General features: G+C 34.6%; 2 protein-coding genes across 2 annotated transcripts; both read right to left on the bottom strand.

Annotated features, from left to right (window-relative positions):
* Positions 1-502: 502 nt before the first annotated feature.
* LOC120356102 lies at positions 503-7173 on the bottom strand. The gene is made up of 2 exons (XM_039444926.1): positions 7087-7173; positions 503-1552 (listed from the first exon to the last, which is right to left on the bottom strand). The coding sequence occupies exon 2, from the start codon at positions 1432-1434 to the stop codon at positions 817-819; it is 618 nt and encodes a 205-aa protein (XP_039300860.1). The 5' UTR covers positions 1435-1552; positions 7087-7173; the 3' UTR covers positions 503-816.
* A 2252-nt stretch (positions 7174-9425) lies between these two features.
* On the bottom strand, positions 9426-17356 carry LOC120356101 (cytochrome P450 3A19-like). Its single transcript, XM_039444925.1, has 3 exons — positions 17122-17356; positions 14000-14251; positions 9426-11040 (listed from the first exon to the last, which is right to left on the bottom strand). The coding sequence occupies exons 1-3, from the start codon at positions 17312-17314 to the stop codon at positions 10940-10942; spliced, it is 546 nt and encodes a 181-aa protein (XP_039300859.1). The 5' UTR covers positions 17315-17356; the 3' UTR covers positions 9426-10939.
* Positions 17357-20191: the final 2835 nt, after the last annotated feature.

Here is a 20191-nt window from a genome sequence, read left to right as displayed (position 1 = left end):
TTGTGTGTGTGAATAGACCCATGGTTGGCTTTGAGGGACTTCCTGTCTGCATGCTGATTCCTTCTCAGTGTCTTCTTTTCTTTTTCTCCTTCTTCGATGCTTTGCCATTGTGTGTGTGAATAGACCCATGGTGGCTTTGAGGGACTTCCTGTCTGCATGCTGATTTCCTTCTCAGTGTCCTTCTTTTCCTTTTTCTCCTCTTCGATGCTTTGCCATTGTGTGTGTGAATAGACCATGGTTGGCTTGAGGGACTTCTGTCTGCATGCTGATTTCCTTCTCAGTGTCCTCTTTTCCTTTTTCTCCTTCTTCGATGCTTTGCCATGTTGTGTGTGAATAGACCCATGGTTGGCTTTGAGGGATCCTGTCTGCATGCTGATTTCTTCTCAGTGTCCTTTTTTTTTCTCCTTCTTCGATGCTTTGCCATTGTGTGTGTGAATAGACCCATGGTTGGCTTTGAGGGACTTCCTGTCTGCATGTGATTTCCTTCTCAGTGTCCTTCTTTTCCTTTTTCTCCTTCTTCGATGCTTTGCCATTGTTGTGTGTGAATAGACCCATGGTTGGCTTTGAGGGACTTCCTGTCTGCATGCTGATTTCCTTCTCAGTGTCCTTCTTTTCCTTTTTCTCCTTCTTCGATGCTTTGCCATTGTTGTGTGTGAATAGACCCATGGTTGGCTTTGAGGGACTTCCTGTCTGCATGCTGATTTCCTTCTCAGTGTCCTTCTTTTCCTTTTTCCTTCTTCGATGCTTGCCATTGTTGTGTGTGAATAGACCCATGTTGGCTTTGAGGGACTTCCTGTCTGCATGCTGATTTCCTTCTCAGTGTCCTCTTTTCCTTTTTCTCTTCTTCGATGCTTTGCCATTGTTGTGTGTGAATAGACCCATGGTTGGCTTTGAGGGACTTCCTGTCTGCATGCTGATTTCCTTCTCAGTGTCCTTCTTTTCCTTTTTCTCCTTCTTCGATGCTTTGCCATTGTTGTGTGTGAATAGACCCATGGTTGGCTTTGAGGGACTTCCTGTCTGCATGCTGATTTCCTTCTCAGTGTCCTCTTTTCCTTTTTCTCTTCTTCGATGCTTTGCCATTGTTGTGGGTGAATAGACCCATGGTTGGCTTTGAGGGACTTCCTGTCTGCATGCTGATTTCCTCTCAGTGTCCTTCTTTTCCTTTTTCTCTTCTTCGATGCTTTGCCATTGTTGTGGGTGAATAGACCCATGGTTGGCTTTGAGGGATCCTGTCTGCATGCTGATTTCCTTCTCAGTGTCCTTCTTTTCTTTTTCTCCTTCTTCATGCTTTGCCATTGTTGTGAGTGAATAGACCATGGTTGGCTTTGAGGGATTCCTGTCTGCATGCTGATTTCTTCTCAGTGTCCTTCTTTTCTTTTTCTCCTTCTTCGATGCTTTGCCATTGTTGTGTGTGAAGAGTTTTTGTGACGTCATTTCCCAGTTGGCGTCATTGGTGATATTCAGTCCTTTCGGGGAAATGGAAAAACTGGTGGTGCTGCATCTTCAGGATTCAGATTCCGTTGTTCACTCTCTGCATTCACTCCATCGTATCCTAAGATAAAAATGAAAATTATTATCTACTCTTTGACCATCTGTCATCAGGTTTGTTCATATTTTTAAATGTTTGTTTGCATTGTATCAATAATTCTGTTTATCCAATAAAAATATTGGGACAACCGAACTTAGCGGTTATTTATTATTGATAACAGAACAAATCTTCAAAATGATTGGGGAAGGACTAACAGGCACAGTCCAAAACTGTTTCTCCCCCAAATTTCGATTTATACACTATAAATGGTCCAAAAAGTAGGTTATGTTCCATACACTTGAATTCAGGTCCATTTTTCAGTCCAAATATTTGAAAACAGAAAAGTTTCAATTTAGATAGTTCAGGAACCAAATTAAATAACAAAATAACACTCACTCATCATTTCAAACTGTGAAATATGTGTAGTTGAGAAGTTGATATTGTGGTAATTATTCATATTAAATGAAAAAGACTAAGAAATTGTCAAAAAACCACTGATTTATTGATAATTAGAAAGACCGGTTTCGGTTATTACACCATTGTCAATCTCTGATAAACTGATCAGTTTATCAGAAGTTTATCAGAGATTGACAATGGTGTAATAACTGAAACCGGTCTTTCTAATTATCAATAAATCAGTGTGTTTTTTGACAATTTCTTAGTCTTTTTCATTCAATGTGAAATATTGATTAACTTTGAATATTATGATATACCATTTTTATGTCAACAAATCAGATTATTTTGATCGAGTTTATCATAATTTCTAGATTTCTCGCAAGATATAGTAAGCTGATTGATTACACAGCCCATCTCCCACACAGGCACACACATTTTCTGTTATCGAAAGACGATGCAATTATTACCTGTTTTCCCAAGAATGAATAACTATTATCTTTTTCATGTCCTTCAGCGAGTTTTCTCAGTGAACTTTTTTCTTCTTTTGATGTGAGGAATCACGCCCTGACTTATGGGCACCTTTTTTCAGAACACCCTCTACATTTTTTCAAATATTGCCTTGAAATTTGTGAACCAGCCTATGTAGGAGAATGAATATATGTGTGATTCTCAAATCAAATTGAAGAGTATTTGATGCTCTATAAGCTGATAATCAGAGTGCATTTTTTTCATTAATTTTTAAAAAGTTATAAAATCAAATGGATTAAATTGCATGCGGGTCAAAAACAGTCTCCCAAACTTTTCCTTCTATAACCCTTCCTTGACTCTAGACTAATCATCAACATTCAACATTGAAGCTTCCTATAGTGAGGTTCCACGTTATAATGGCAGTGGAGAAAGATAGTATAACGTTGCCGGTCCACTGTCTTGTCAATGCCCTCTATAGGCGGTAGCTGATACAGTTTTTTATGTGTATTTAACTGTTCATTCTCGTTCAAATATCAAGCAAGAAATATATTTCATAATGAATTGTCATAATTAAGATGAGATATTTTGTTAATTAATTATAAACTCTACATCTCTAATAGACGACCTGGCAACAGAACAAGTGAGAAAGAGATAGTGCTATCCGCTTTGATGAATGAAAGACAAGGATAGCAATACCATTGCCAATCAAACACTGCCATTATAACGTGGACCTCACCATAGTTCATTAAATTTCTCTCAAAATTCATTAAATCGTAATTAGTCAAATTTATTGAAATACTCATAATTATTGTTAAATCCAAATTAAATGCTGTAAATCACCCCGAAGACTTCTGCTACTGCAAATATTGACAACAGGTTGAACAGCTAGATGGAAATTCGATGAGCGCTACTATAACAAAAACTATTTGTCAGCCCGGGAATCGAACCCGGTACCTCCTAATCGCCGGGCAGGAATGCTTACCCTTACACCACTGACAATCTCTGGATAGCAGCTTCATTTTGTACGAAGCCATAGCGGCCAGCCAGTCTAAACCATGGAAATTACTGAGATATTGCATATATTCAAATGCTAATGGATAATCATCCTATTATATTGAGCGAGCATTCCATATATAACTAAATAAATAAATAAATAAATATATATTATATAATATATATATATATATATATAGATATAATTTATTTATATCATAAACCTACTATTTTTCAAATTTCGTGAAAATCGTTAGAGCCGTTTTCGGGATCCGTTGGACATATTATCCTATATTATTAGCGAGCAATTCTGTAGGATCTGTTTTATATATTATATCTGGTTATGTGGTTATGTGGTTAATATGGTTATATATATTTATGTTCAACGGATCTAGAAACGGCTCTAAAGATTAACACGAAATTTGGAACAAAGTAGTTTTATGATATGAGAATTCGATTGTACTAGGTCTCAACCCTGGGATAACTCGCTGAAGGACATTAAAAGGATAAATACGTCCTTGGAAAAACAGCTGGACATTTTGTTGTCTGTCGATACCGTAATGGAAGAGAGTGAACGAATGCATGTGTGTGGGATCATCCAGCTGATCTCACGAGAAGAAAAATCCAGCAAGAAAAACTTAGCTTTTTTCTAGAAAACATGTTCACTGCAGAAATTCCAAAATAGAAACTATATGCGTTAGTGTAGAATAGAATAGACATAGTATATTAACAAATATTGTAGCAAACATAGTATATCATTCTAAATCGAATTCATAGTATATCTATTTGTAATTATTGATGATGTGTTTTGTGTTTTGAAGTGTGAATAAATTGTTATTTTGATAAGTGATAGTAGCTTAACCTAGATTTTGATTTGGACTTTAGTATCCTATTATATTAAGCGAGCAATTCCTGTATTTATATATCTGGTTATTTTTATATCTGGTTATTTCTATATCTGGCTATTTTTATATCTGGTTATTTATGTTTAACGGATCTCGAAAACGGCTCTAATGATTTTCACGAAATTTGGAACCTAGTAGGTTATGATATAAAGATTCGATTGCACTAGGTCTTATCCATGGAAAACTCGCTGAACGACATAAAAGGATGATTCATCCTTGGCTGAAAAAGCTGTGGATAGTAAAAAAGTGAGTATGTGAAAAATCAAAATATCGCATCCCCGAAATTCATAAGATGACGTATAGCCAGCTGTGAAATATAAACACGATCATTTTAGAGAATTGTGTTCTGTTTATTAATGAATAAAAATAACGAGCGAAGCTCGGTGCCCCGACATCAATTTGAAAAGGGACAGTTTTGGGCATAAGCCTGTTGTGCTCCTCATATAACTGTAAAAATAATTTTACGACTGAGAAAATGAATAAATAAATATAAACTATGAATTCAATCTTTCGTTACAAATTTTCTATGCTTTTACACTCCAGAGCAAAGCTCGGTCCCCCGATATTTATTATTAAACGAAAATCCTTCGTTTAACACTAGTAGTTCTGTGAACAGTACACCTCGCGCTCAGTGAGTTACATTGACCTGTTGTTATGTTTTCTCAAAAATTAATAAATTCAATAAATCATTAATAAATAATAATAAAATATTAAAAAATAATCAAAATTCAATAATAATATAAATTTAATAAAATCAATTTGAAATGTCTAGAAATCCTTAATAAACCTAGAGCTTTCTGTCCTATCGTACCATGACGTGTCGTCCGGAATGTGAGTGTGAGCGCTGTTATCAGGTCTGGCTGCAACTGTCTACAACGTGATGGAAACATACATTTTCAAGATGTCGATGTTTTGAACGGGTAGTATTATAGTAAACTGTCTACTAACGTTAATGGAAAGATACATTTTCAAGATGTTCGATGTATTTGAACGGGTAGTATTATAGTCAACTGTCTACTAACGTTGATGGAAAGATACTTTTCAAGATGTTCCATGTTTTTGAACGGGTAGTATTATAGTCCACTAGACAGCTGATTTATGATGAATAATTCTATAGTATGATTTTTACTCTAATATTGGAGTATGAAGGAGGCTCCTTTTTCCTTTTATATTATCCTTGGAATGCAAAATTTCCAAAAACCTTATACATACGTCGACGCGCAATTTCAAAAGGAACATACGTGTCAAATTTCATGAAAATCTATTAGCGCGTTTCGCCGTAAATGCGCAACATATAAACAAAAATAATATGGCATATAAACATAAAGAGGAATGCAAAAACCGTCGACTTGAATCTTACCAACCTTGGTCAAGGCATTGGAACATGGTTAAAGTCTATCAGCTGTAAAATCAGAAATAATTCGTTCCACCAGCACCAGTTAAGTTTAACCACGGTCAAACCAATGGTTAAGTTTGACTGCCGCCGAACGGGCGATCAAATTATTTGAAACATGGTCAAAAGACTGGTTTGATCAATTTCCTTGCTTGTTGTAGGGTACATAATGTTTTTGACGCAATGAAAAATTTCAAAGTCTAGTGCGATGAATTTAGTAGTAGTAGTAAGTTATTTATTAGGTTTGTTCACGGTGTCTATAATTAGTAAATTATTATAGTATAGAAAATGACACAGTAGGCCTATTATTCAATCCTTAGATCAACCTTGCTGCTTCAATGTATCTCATTAAAGTGAGGTCCACGTTATAATGACAGTGTTTGATCAACTTTGGTTTTGCTATCCTTGTCTATCATTCGACAAAGCCGGTGGTACTATCCTTTTCTATAGTGAGGTCCACGTTATAATGACAGTATTTGATCAACTTTGGTTTTGCTATCCTCTTCTATCATTCGACAAAGCCGGTGGTACTATCCTTTTCTAGGTCCACAACGATGCCAATTATGTTTTTGACGATGTTAGAAATATAATTAATTAATGCAGAGAATCGGCATCGCTATTCTTCTATCTTATCTACTGCCATTATAACGTGGACCTCACTATAGAATTGGAATGTTTTTTGTTCATAAACAAATTGTCAAAAATGATGGTGATTTGTAAATCTCTTTGTACGAAAGTATTCAATTCATATTTAATATTATATAAATTAATGTAGATGTGACTATACAAAACGTATGTGCAGGGGCGTATAAGGAGGGGGCCCAGGGGGCCTGCCCCGAAATAATGAATATGAAGAAAAATCAGTACAGTAATTACAGAAAAAAAGTAGAGTAATCTGAATTTTTGACAGTAAACTACCCTCTGATATGAGCAGCGAAACTGATATTAAGTATCATGGGGTGTCAAATATTACAAAATTTAATTTGATTTTTCGTTTAATAATAATTATCAATTCATTAGCATTTGAATAAAATACAATTCTCAGTAATTTCCATCTGAAGATACAAAAGAGCATCTGTTGTTTATGGGAAGATACTTTAAAGCTCCTTGTGTATCTTTTCGAATGCAAGATGTTGTTGCTTTTGAGAAGATACAAAGGAGCATCTGTTGTTATGGGAAGATACTTTAAAGCTCCTTGTGTATCTTTTCGAATGCAAGATGTTGTTGCTTAAGAGAAGATACAAAAGAGCCTCTGTTGCTTATGGGAAGATACATTAGAGCTCCTTGGTATCTTTAGAGATGCAAGGGTTCGTTAATTACACTTTAAATTCAAAAAGCCTTATTCATCAAATTCATTGAAGTACTCATAATTTAGCTATTGAAAATTTCGAACAAATACTTACTATTTAAAGCAGATATGGCTATGAGCAGACATAGAATGTGTAGAAATTTCTTGGGTAGTCCCAGTTGTCTTTCGGGATGTGGAGACTTGACTGATATTACCTGAAACCTATTTTCGCTTTTATAGTAGAATTTTGGAATAGTGGACGCGAAAATTGATGTGATAAAGTTTGAAGACCAAATTAAAGTGTCGAAATTATCAATACCGTTTTTATTTTAAACGGTCCAAAATAATTGTTCTAATATGATATGAGCGTTACCTTCATTGTCTGTGCTCAATTATTTAGGGCTTTGGGTCAAACGATTTTCTACTGATTAGATTTTTTTAATCATCTTCATCTATCACGATAATTTTGGTAGAGAGTTAGTGAGAAGGATATTTTTTAGTATTCTTTTCCGAAGAATGGACATTGATATGTCCAAAACTCCACCAATTTATGTACATGCATAACAATATAATTATCTATAGTTATTATATTAAAATTGCTTTTCATATCATAAACAGTTCAATAATTATTTCTTAGTCTATATTATGTAAATTCATCTATAATTTTGCTGTATTGTAAGCTATTGTATATAAGTGATAAGCCAGTATATATTGTAATCTACATAAATAAAGTACTCAATCAATCAATAATTAATTTTTAACAAGTCTATAGTGAGGTCCACGTTATAATGGCAGTGGAGAAAGACACGAGAACAACGTTGCCGATCCTCTGTCTTGTCAATGCCTTCTATAGACGGTAGCTGATACAGGTTTATTGATGTGATTGTCTATTGTGTTTCTAGAGAAGAACAAAGCCACAAATTTTCAGTTTCTTTCCAGTTTTCTACTATTTACGCCAAATTTAGATTTTGGACAGAAAAAATCACTCTAGCTTTTTCTTAGAAAATGAAATTCCTAAAGAAATGAAATGATTCCGTGCTTTCTATCTTCATTGAGTCCCGAGTTACAATGTTTCAAAACTATAGTGAGGTCCACGTTATAATGGCAGTGGAGAAAGATAGGAGAACAATGTTGCCGAGTCTTGACAGTGCCTTCTATAGACGGTAGCCGATACAGGTTTATTGATGTAATTTAACTGTTCATTCTCGTTTGAAATAATCAATTATATTTTATAAGCAATAAGTTATATTTTCCAGTTATTTCATGATGCATTTTCTTAATCAAGATGAACTATTTTTCTAATTAATTATTAATTGTACATTGTTAAAAGACAATCTGGCAACACAGTGAAGATACAGATCCACGTTATGATGACAGTGGAGAAAGGTAGGAGAACATCGTTGCCGATCCTCTGTCTTGTCGATGCCTTCTATAGACGGTAGCTGATACAGGTTTATTGATGTAATATTAACAGTTATATTTTTCAACAATTACATAATGAACTTTATACAAGGTCATAAGCTATAGTGAGGTCGACGTTATAATGGCAGTGGAGAAAGATAGGAGAACAACGTTGCCGATCTTCTGTTTTATCAATGCCTTCTATAGACGGTAGCTGATACAGGTTTATTGATGTAATATTAACAGTTATATTTTTCAACAATTACATAATGAATTTTATACAAGGTCATTAGCTATAGTGAGGTCGAACGTTATAATAGCAGTGGAGAAAGATAGGAGAACAACGTTGCCGATCTTCTGTTTTATCAATGCCTTCTATAGACGGTAGCTGATACAGGTTTATTGATGTAATATTAACAGTTATATTTTTCAACAATTACATAATGAATTTTATACAAGGTTATTAGCTATAGTGAGGTCTACGTTATAATAGCAGTGGAGAAAGATACGAGAACAACGTTGCCGATCCCCTGTCTTGTCGATGCCTTCTATAGACGGTAGCTGATGAAGGTTTATTGATGTAATAGTGACTGTTCAGTCTCGTTTAAAATAATCAATTATATTTTATTAAGCAATAAGTTATATTTTCCAGTTATTTCATGATGCATTTTCTTAATCAAGATGAACTATTTTTCTAATTATTAATTCTACATTGTTAAAAGACAATCTGGCAATACAGAAAAGATACAGATCACATTATAATGACAGTGGAGAAAGATACGAGAACAACGTTGCCGATCCTCTGTCTTGTCGATGCCTTCTATAGACGGTAGCTGATTCAGGTTTATTGATGTAATATTAACAGTTAGTTATATTTTTCAACAATTTTATGATGAATTTTATACAAGTCATTGACCTATAATAGCAGTGGAGAAAGATACGAGAACAACTTTGCCGATCTTCTGTCTTGTCAATGCCTTCTATAGACGGTAGCTGATACAGGTTAATTGATGTATATTAACTGTTCATTCTCGTTTAAAATAATCAGTTATATTTCATTAAGCAATAAGTTATATTTCTAAATAAGCTCATGATGAATTTTCATAATTAAGATGAAGTATTTCTTTAATTAATATTATCATTTCTACATTTGTAAAGACAATCTGGCAACACAGTGAAGATGCAGCCACGTTATGATGACAGTGGAGAAAGATAGGGAAACAACGTTGCTGATCCTCTGTCTTGTCGATGCATCTATAGACGGTAGCTGATACAGGTTTATTGATGTAGTATTGACTGTTCATTCTCGTTTGAAATGATCAATTATATTTTATTGAACAAGAAATGATATTTTCCTATAATTCCATAATTAAAATGAAATATTTTGTTGAATGAAAAAGACTAAGAAATTGTCAAAAAACACAGATTCCTGTTTTTTGACAATTTCTTAGTCTTTTTCATTGAATATGAATAATTACCACATCAACTTCTCAACTACACTAAGAGTAAAAATATTTTGTTGATTTATTATCAATTTATTCTACATTGTTGAAAGACGATCTAGCAAAAGAACAAAGCGAGAAAGAGATATCGCTATCCGCTGTGTTGAATGATAGACAAGGTAGCAATACCATTGCTAATCAAAAACTGCCATTATAACGTGGACCTCACTATAGTCTACAATGATGTCCACGTTTTTAATTAGCAATGGTATTGCTATCCTTGTCTATCATTCTACAAAGGATAGCCTATCTCTTTCTCGCTTTGTTCTGTTGCCAGATCGTCTTTTAACAATGTAGAATGAATAATGATTAACAAATATTACATATTAATTATGAAAACTCATTATGAAATTATTGAAATAGTTATTTGTGCAACTAGTGCGCAAGTGTCAGTTTGCTGCACCGAAAGAAACGTTTACGCGCCCGAGCCGTAGGCGAGTAAGGAATGGTTTCTTGAGTGCAGCAGAGGAACTTAGCGCACATTTCACATTAAGTTTTTCCTACAGTTACCATTGAATATGAAAAGTGGGTAATTATGGGTAAAATTGCCTGAAATGCATCAAATGTTTTCCTGTGTAGTTTTATTATTGATAAAACCTTAATCTAAATCCTAAAGTCCTCGTTGTCCTTGGTTATAATATATAATGAATAATAATTAGCGCGTTGTGCTTGGTGCCCTCTGCTCACTATAGCAGCCACAGCAGTCACTGTTACCAACTTCATTTTGATTTTGCTGCACTGTTGCTCCATATAACCTACTAATATTTTGCGTTGCCATGTTGCAAATCTGGAGTGCAGAAAACTTTTTCCCGCACTAGAGCGGAAAAGTGATTCTTTGCGTTCTGTAATCAGTGCAGCAATGGCCACTTTTCAACGTAACTGTAGGAAAATATAATTTCTCGCCTATTTAAATATATTATTGATTATTTTCAACGAGAATGAACAGCTAATATTACATCAATAAACCTGTAACAGCTACATTACATTGGTACATTATGCCTAAGTATCTCTTGCTATCAGCTTGAGTGTGAGGTCCTTGTAAGGTTCAAAACGAATGTTTTCTTCTCAATTTCCAGCGGATTTTTGTGTTGCTTGCTGGCAAAACCTTGAATTTCGACAAATGTGGATGAGTCCCAATTTCACAGACGCTATACCAAAGCGTTTACCTGTAAACAGAAAAAACAATTACACATGAATGATAATTCATTTATCTATTTATTTACAACCAGCTGGTAACCCGTGCTCCGCAAGGGTCTATTTTAAAACTTGACAAACTGAAAACTTGACCGAGTGAAATCCAGAAGAGTTTGAAATAGATCTAGAGCCATCCTCGGTTAATTAGAATCTATTTGCAAATTTCAAGTTTATTTCAGTCCAGTAGTTTAAACGTGATGATGCGTCACACATAATTTTCCCGTACCTGTACAAGCAAGTTCTTTCCTTTATTATAGTATAGATAAGTTCTTCAACTTGGTATTTACATAATAAGTGACAAAACTCAAATATTGTTTAGAAACCTTCCTCAACATGATGCCTGACAAAATTGGACTGGTTATTAATTTAGTTACCATCTAACCATCTTTTTGAGGTGGTCTCACTAGATTAAAGTTCTATATACTACTAGCCGTCAGGCTCGCTTCGCTCGCCATATCCGTCAAGCCAGAGGCTCCGCCCCCTGGACCCCTTACTGGATCGTCCAGAATGAGATCAGCAGGCTCGCTTCGCTCGCCTGCATTTTCCATTGAGCATTTTTATCATATGTTAGGACAATCCAGTCGGGGTCCGACTAAACGTCTGGCTAAACGGATATGGCGAGCGAAGCGAGCCTGACGGCTAGTAATATAATATTCCCAGGATTGAAGTAGCAGTGCCCAATCAATTTCTCCGCGATAAATGTATTCAAATCTTCAACTTGGTGCCAACCTACAAAGTCAACTCAACTTAATGCCACCTGACAAAATTATTAATTTAGTTGCCAGTTAACAACTGTTTCGAAGAGGTACTCTATCCAGATTATAGTACTATAGTAACATATGATATGAAAATTTCAATTATAATTAAGAGATTGGAGAAAAAGATATACATGCTAAAATACGAACTTTAAACCCTTAAAAAACCCTTAGAGTTAAAATATTGCAAAAAGATTTCTTAGTGTGCCTCTAAAGGGCCAACTGAATACCTACCAAATTTGAACGTTTTTGGTCCGGTAGATTTTTAGTTATGCGAGTGAGTGAGTGAGTGAGTGAGTGAGTTAGTGAGTGAGTCAGTCAGTCAGTGAGTGAGTGCCATTTCGCTTTTATATATATATAGATTATATGGTATGAATATTCATGTCTCATGAATGAAATTTGAATATTAATTTTGAAAAAGCTGGTGTGGCGCACTCACACAAATTTCCTTCCCTTATGAAATTTGATCAAACTGACGCTAGTGTTCCCGCGCATATCAAATCTACTATTCTAAGATCTGAGACAGCTGGTGACAGGACAATAGCGCTGCAGACACACGAAGTCTGCTATCTCTTCATAGTGAATGATTTAATAGAATCAACAGTTGCCAACAGTTTGCAATTGAATAATCACATTTTCTCGAATTTCGAGCTTATTTTCAATTTTAGGTGAATATCTTACTGAACACTAAGTGTAGAGATTTTCATGCTCAATCTTTTCCATTGGATTTTTTTTGTTCAAATTGTATCTAAAGCCTGATAATTGTGAATCTAAAATCAAACTTTGCATAGATGGGGCGCAGCTCCTGGAATTTCTACAGATATGGGACTTGTAGCAGTTGATAGAGCTTATCAATGACTATTTTAGGTATCAATTTAATAAAAATCGTTGGAGCCGTTTTCGAGAAAATCACGAAAAACCCTGTTTTTGACAACATTTCCTCCATTTTGGCCGCCATCTTGAATTGCATTTGATCGAAATTGTTCGTGTCGTATCCTTATATTATAAGGACCTTAAGTTCCAAATTTCAAGTTATTTCGGTAATTGGGTGATGAGATATCGTGTACACAGACGCACATACACTCATACACACACACACACACACACACACCACACACACACACACACACACACACACACACCACACACACCACACACACACACACACACTCACACATACAGACCAAAACCCAAAAACCTCTTTTTTGGACTCAGGGGACCTTGAAACGTATAGAAATTTAGAAATTGGGCTACCTTGATTTTTTTCGGAAAGCGATATTTTCCTTACCTATGGTAATAGGGCAAGGAAAGTAAAAATGATTCACATTGTAATGAACAATACTTGATATGGTTTTAATCCAGTTTAAAATGAAATTTAGTTTAAACTGATACTGTGCTAACTCACTATAGTCTCAATTGAGCTGCAAAGCCAAAAATTTTGTTTCCGACACCCCCTTCAAATTCAATTCACACAAATTATCTGAACTGGAATATTGTTTTTGAAATGCATGACTTTGTTACGAGCGAATTGAATTAAATTGAATTTTCAAATGTACCGCCATGAAATAGGCACAAAATGGCCGCTCCTTGAGGGAACACGCGTGTCTTGACCTGGCTTTTATAGACCTTGATCATGCATATTCTACAGTTAGTGGTCAGGCTTATGCTATCTTTCCTCTATCCTGATTAGATAAATAAATAAATAAATAAATAAATAAATAAATAAATAAATAATAATAAATAAAGAAAGAAAGAAAGAAGAAAGAAATAAATAAATAATAAATAAATAAATAAATAAATAAATAAATAAATAAATAAATAATAAATAAATAAATAAATAAATAAATAAATAAATAATAAATAAATAAATAAATAAATAAATATAATAAATAATAAATAAATAAATAAATAATAAATAAATAATAAATAAATAAATAATAAATAATAAATAAATAAATAATAAATAGATAAATAAATAAATAATAAATAAATATAAATAAATAAATAAATAAATAAATAGATAAATAAATAAATAATAGATAAATAAATAGATAATAAATAAATAATAAATAATAAATAGATAAATAAATAATAAATAAATAAATAAATAATAAATAGATAAATAAATAAATAAATATAAATAAATAAATAAATAAATAAATAAATAAATACTCACCAATACAATATCGAGGTCCCTCACCAAAGGGCATGAAAGAGAAGGGGACAATCTTGTGGATTGGCGCTCTCTTACTAAATCTTTCCGGCTCAAATTTATCAGGCTGCGGAAAATATTTGGGATCCTTCTGAAGCGCATAGACCGGAATCATCACTTGAGTTCCTTTCCTGATTAGAAAACCATTGGGAAGAATGAAGTCTTTCACACATAGCCGAATCAGTACTGGCGCAGCGGGATATTTCCTCAACATTTCTGCACAATATAAGAATCACATTAAATTCAATTCAATTTATTATTTTTCGCCACACTGCACAGAAAGCAGCTGTTTCCCAGTCCCTACGTAGATCTGAAAGATATTGTTTGCAGACGACTCTCGTCTGACGTCAGAACAGGTTTCTTTTCGGCCTAGGCCGGAAAGAGTACCCTTCCAGCCGCTAACATGGAACTAAGAAAGGTGATCAAAAAACAGCTGATCAAAAAACTTTTCATTATTTGTGTTCATCATTCAATAATTAAAACATTATTCATAATAATATCATTTTATTGTCATTTGAAAGAATAAAAAAGTATAAACAGCCGCTAACATGGAACTAAGAAAGGTGATCAAAAAACAGCTGATCAAAAAACTTTTCATTATTTGTGTTCATTATTCAATAATTAAAACATTATTTATAATAATATCATCTTATTGCCATTTGAAAGAATAAAAAAGTATAAACTCAACCTCCCACATAATTGAACATAATCTTTTAGGTTTTTAGACAAACCAGAATAAAAAATCAAAAAAATCTGGTGTGGCGCACTCACACAACTTTCCTTGCCGTTATAAAAATTGATCACCTGACGCTAGTGTTCACGTGCATCTCAGCCAGCTGGTGACAGGACTATAACGCTGGAGACACACGAGGTCTGCTATCTCTCAGTAGTGAATGATTTAATAGAATCAACAGTTGCCAACATTTTGCAATTGAATAATCAGATTTTCTCGAATTACGTGCTTATTTTCAAATTTAGGTGAAAATGTTACTGGACATTAATCGTAGAGATTTTCATACTCAATCTTTTCCACTTGGAAGTTTTTGTTTAAATCGTATCTGAAGCCTGATAATTGAGAATCTAAAATCGAACTTTGCATAGATGGGGCGGAGCTCCTAAAATTTTTACAGATATGGGACTTGTGGCAGTTGATACAACTTATCAATGAATTTATTGGGAGATGAGATATCGTGTACACAGACGCACATACACTCATACACACACAACACACACACACACAACACACACAACACACACACACACACACACACACCACACACACACACACACACCACACACACACACACACACACACACACACACACCACACACACAACACACACACAACACACACACACACACACACACACCACACACACACACACACACACACACACAACCACACACACACACACAACACCACACACACACAGACCAATACCCAAAAACCACTTTTTGAACTCAGGGGTTCTTGAAACGTATAGAAATTTAGAAATATTGAGGTACCTTAATTTTTTTCGGAAAGCAATACTTTCCTTACCTATGGTAATAGGGCAAGGAAAGTAATACTTGGACAATTTCCTGATATTCAGATTACCTCAGATTTGCTAGAGCTATCACCTTCCACTTCTGCTATCGAAAGTGCTTGGTAAACAACTATTCTCATATATATATATATTGTTTATTTTTGTGTGTTTATTTTTGTCGCACCACGGGCAAAAATGTTTTTCCGGCTCTCAATCTTGAAAACCGAGGTGCGAAATATACTATTGTCCGATCACTGGGTTTGGCGGAAATAGCTGAAAACTGGAAAATGAGCCAAAAAAAGGTTTTTGGGCCACTCTGTATCTAGCACAAGCATGAAGAGTTTTGTTCTGTACTTCACTCATGTATCCAAGTAATATATTAAAAAATCAGAACTACAACATAAATTGCAAGCACACCCTCTTTTTTCTGTCTATACTAGTAGGTAACCCGTGCTTCGCAAGGGTCTATTTTAAAACTGCAAAATGAAAACTTGACGTAATAAAAATTCGAAATTTGAAAATAGGCCATCCTCGGTTATGAAGAATCTATATGCAAAATTTCAAATTAATCAGTTGAGTATATTTCAGACGTGATGATGCGTCAAACATAATTCCCTATTCCTTACGTGTATAAGCCAGTTCTTTCCTTTATTATAGTATAGAAAACTGAAGAATACATAATACTTGAAAACCTCACAGAATCATATTGATTTTTCCAATACATCAATAAATTTTAGTTCGATTAGTATCCTCCTCAATTTGAATCAGGCAGCCTTTTGTTTTCCCAATTCCAAACAAAATACCTAAAATACTCGTTTCACTGGGATTCATTCTGATAGTACATTATAACTGAATAATATAAATTATTACTTATTTTATTGTGATCTATCATGTTTTTCTTATGAAATTCAATTATATGCCTACAGCATGAAAACTATGTCCAATTCATTTGTACTGGTGGCAAAGTTTTACATTAAAAATAATTATTTGATAAAATCCAAGTTCAATAGTAATGAAAACAAATTCCTTAAAAAAAAAATGATAATAATATAATTCGAGGGAAAAAATTAAGAACAAAAAAATTGGGAAGCATCGGGGATTCGACTCGAGGAACTATCGCTCCGTAAGCAAGCGTTTTACCGCTGCGCTACATAGACGTTCGTAAAAAATGGTAGTCTTATAACACCATTATAACCTGCTCATAAAAAAACACACTTTGGGCTATGGAACTTCATGTAGCCTACGGTAGCATAGATGAATTTGAACATTAATTCTGAAAAATCTAGAAGGAGAATTGAAATTTGGGCTTCCAGGTGCACGAGATTGATATTTTTAGAATCTATGTTCAAAATTTGGAGATCTAAATCATTCCCGTTTTTCCGGTATGCAATCCACAAGTTGACATGTTTTGATGCGAACAAACGAACAAACGAACACACGAACAAACACAACCCTACCTACTCTCTCTTATTATATAGATTGACTGGACTATAATGGCATCAAGTAGATGTTGTATTTTCTCCTATTTAAGTGAATAACGAATACTCAACTCCTACTTACCGTTGAATATCATGTCCATGTACTCCAGTTCTTTAATAGTTTCATAGGTTATGTCTCCATCCACAGCTTTGATCTCATCATACAGTTTTTGCTGCATCTCTTGATTAACAGCCAACTCGTAAAGCAGGAAACACAAAGATGCAGAAGTAGTCTCATGTCCAGCGAGAATGAACAGGAAAGTTTGCGACGCCATTTCATCCAAACTCAACGGCTCTCTGCCGTCCGACTCTGAAATTGATATCAACCAAAAGATTTCAGAAATATGTTCACCATTAACTTCAAAACAACATAAACGTCTCATATCATAGCATACCTTATAGTATATTTGAAATCTATAATCAAACTAGCCGTCAGGCTCGCTTCGCTCGCCATATCCGTCTAGCCAGGGGGCTCCGCCCCCTGGACCCCCGGCTGGATCGTCCAAGAATGAGATCAGCAGGCTCGCTTCGCTCGCCTGCATTTTTATCATATGTTAGAACAATCCAGTCGGAGGTCCAGACTAACCGTCTGGCTAAACGGATATGGCGAGCGAAGCGAGCCTGACGGCTAGTAATATAATATTCCCAGGATTGAAGTAGCAGTGCCCAATCAATTTTTCCGCGATAAATGCATTAAATCTTCAACTTGGTGCCAACCTAAAAAGTCAACTCAACTTAATGCCAACCTGACAAAATTATTAATTTAGTTGCCAGTTAACAACTGTTTCGAAGAGGTACTCTATCTAGATTATAGTTCTATAGTAACATATGATATGGAAATTCCAATTATAATTAAGAGATCGGGAGAAGAAGAATATACATGCAAAAAGACGAACTTTAACCCTTAAAAACAACCCTTAGAGTTAAAATATTGCCAAAAGATTTCTTAGTGCGCCTCTAAAGGGCCAACTGAACATTCCTACCAAATTTGAACGTTTTTAGTCCGGTAGATTTTTAGTTATGTGAGTGAGTGAGTGAGTGAGTCAGTCAGTCAGTCAGTCAGTGAGTGAGTGCCATTTCGCTTTTATATATAGATTTGAAATTTATAATTAATAATGGAAAGAGCTGGCTAAAGCCGCGTTTACACAAAGTTATTAAGAAAATGTTAATAACTTAATCGTTATAGATTTTATTAAATTGAACGGAACCTGACAAACAGATACAGTATGATCATCATGTGTATGATAAGTTACATTCAATCCAATAGAATCTATAAGGATTAAGTTATTAAAATTTTGTTAATAACTTTGGTGTAAACGCAGCTTTAAGCTAAGTACACACAATGTAGCTGATGAGCTATATGAGATTTGAACTACCTATAGCTCTGTCAGCTACATAGTTCTGCTATAGTGAGGTCCACGTTATAATGGCAGTGGCAGTGTTTGATTAGCAATGGTATTGCTATCTATCATTCAACAAAACGGATAGCGCTATCTCTCTTCTCGCTTTGCTCTGTTGACAGATCAACTTTTAACAATGTAGAATTGATAATGAATTAACAAAATATCCTACACTATTAAACGAGCAATTTCTGTTTGTATATTAATTTGTATTTTACCGGATCTCGAAAACGGCTCTAACGATTCTCATGAAATTCAGAAAATAGTAGGTTTATAATATAAAAATTCGATTGCACTAAGTCTCATCTCTGGGAAAACTCGCTGAAGGACATTGAAAGGATAGTTATTATTCATCCTTGGAAAAACAGCTGATAATAATTATTTCGTCGTCTGTTGATGATGGAAGTGAGTGAGCGAGTTCATGTGTGTGGGACTGTGTCAAAATTATGACTCAGCTGTTGAACTTTTGTAATCATTCATCAGGTACTTAGTGCCGGTTGCAAAAAAGCTGGGTTATCTTTAATACAGATTAATTCCAATGGAACCATCTTTTTGAAATGTTCTTCTCTGATTTGGGTCAGGTGAAATTATTCATGATTAAAATTTAACCGGCTTTTGTGCAACTGGGCCTTTGTGAGGGAAATTTTGTATTCCTCTGGGAATTAATCTCAATTTATTGTGATTAGATAAAGCATTTCTGCATGAACTTTGCATATTATTATAATTTCAACTTTCGTAATAAATTTTTTATGCTTTTGTACTCCAGAGCGAAGCTCGGTCACCGATATCTCCATCTTAGTTTATTATGAAAATTCATTATGGAATTATTTAAAAAAATAATTGGTTATTTAAAACAAGAATGAACAGTTATTATTACATCAATAATCCTGTATCAGCTACCGTCTATAGAAGGCATTGATGAGACAGAGGATAGAACGTTTTTCTCCTATCTCTCTTCACTGCCATTATAACGTGGACCTCACTATAGCAGAACTATGTAGCTGACAGAGCTATATACAATTTGAGCTACATATAGCTCTCTCAGCTACATATAGTTCTGCTAGATGTAGCTCTGTTATAAGTAAATTTAACGCTTATTTTGTGTAGCAGTAGAGCTACATATAGCTCACTGCCATTATAACGTGGACCTCACTATAGCAGAACTATGTAGCTGACAGCTATATACAATTTGAGCTACATATAGCTCTCTCAGCTACATATAGTTCTGCTAGATGTAGCTCTGCTATAAGTAAATTTAACGCTTATTTTGTGTAGCAGTAGAGCTACATATAGCTCACTGCCATTATAACGTGGACCTCACTATAGCAGAACTATGTAGCTGACAGAGCTATATACAATTTGAGCTACATATAGCTCTCTCAGCTACATATAGTTCTGCTAGATGTAGCTCTGCTATAAGTAAATTTAACGCTTATTTTGTGTAGCAGTAGAGCTACATATAGCTTTGTTAAATAAAGTTCTGCTATAATTTATTAATTTTGATGCCATTACTTGTAGCAGAGCTACATTTAGTTTGGAATAAACCTGTGCTCCACTAGAAGTGTAGGATTCTCATATTTTCTTCAACTTCCAACCTCTCCACGTTCATAGCAATCGAATTTTCGTTCCTGTTTTTAAAAGTCAGCACTTATAGGTGCGTACAGACTGTCGCTCTGCTCCGCAACCGAACGTCACTCCAGCAGAGCGATTGTTGATCGACCGGCGAGCAACAGTGGTTCGACCGGGGAACGC

Source organism: Nilaparvata lugens, unplaced genomic scaffold (assembly GCF_014356525.2).
Source record: "Nilaparvata lugens isolate BPH unplaced genomic scaffold, ASM1435652v1 scaffold5782, whole genome shotgun sequence".
Lineage (NCBI taxonomy): Eukaryota > Metazoa > Arthropoda > Insecta > Hemiptera > Delphacidae > Nilaparvata > Nilaparvata lugens.
This window is presented reverse-complemented; position numbering and strand designations above follow the sequence as displayed.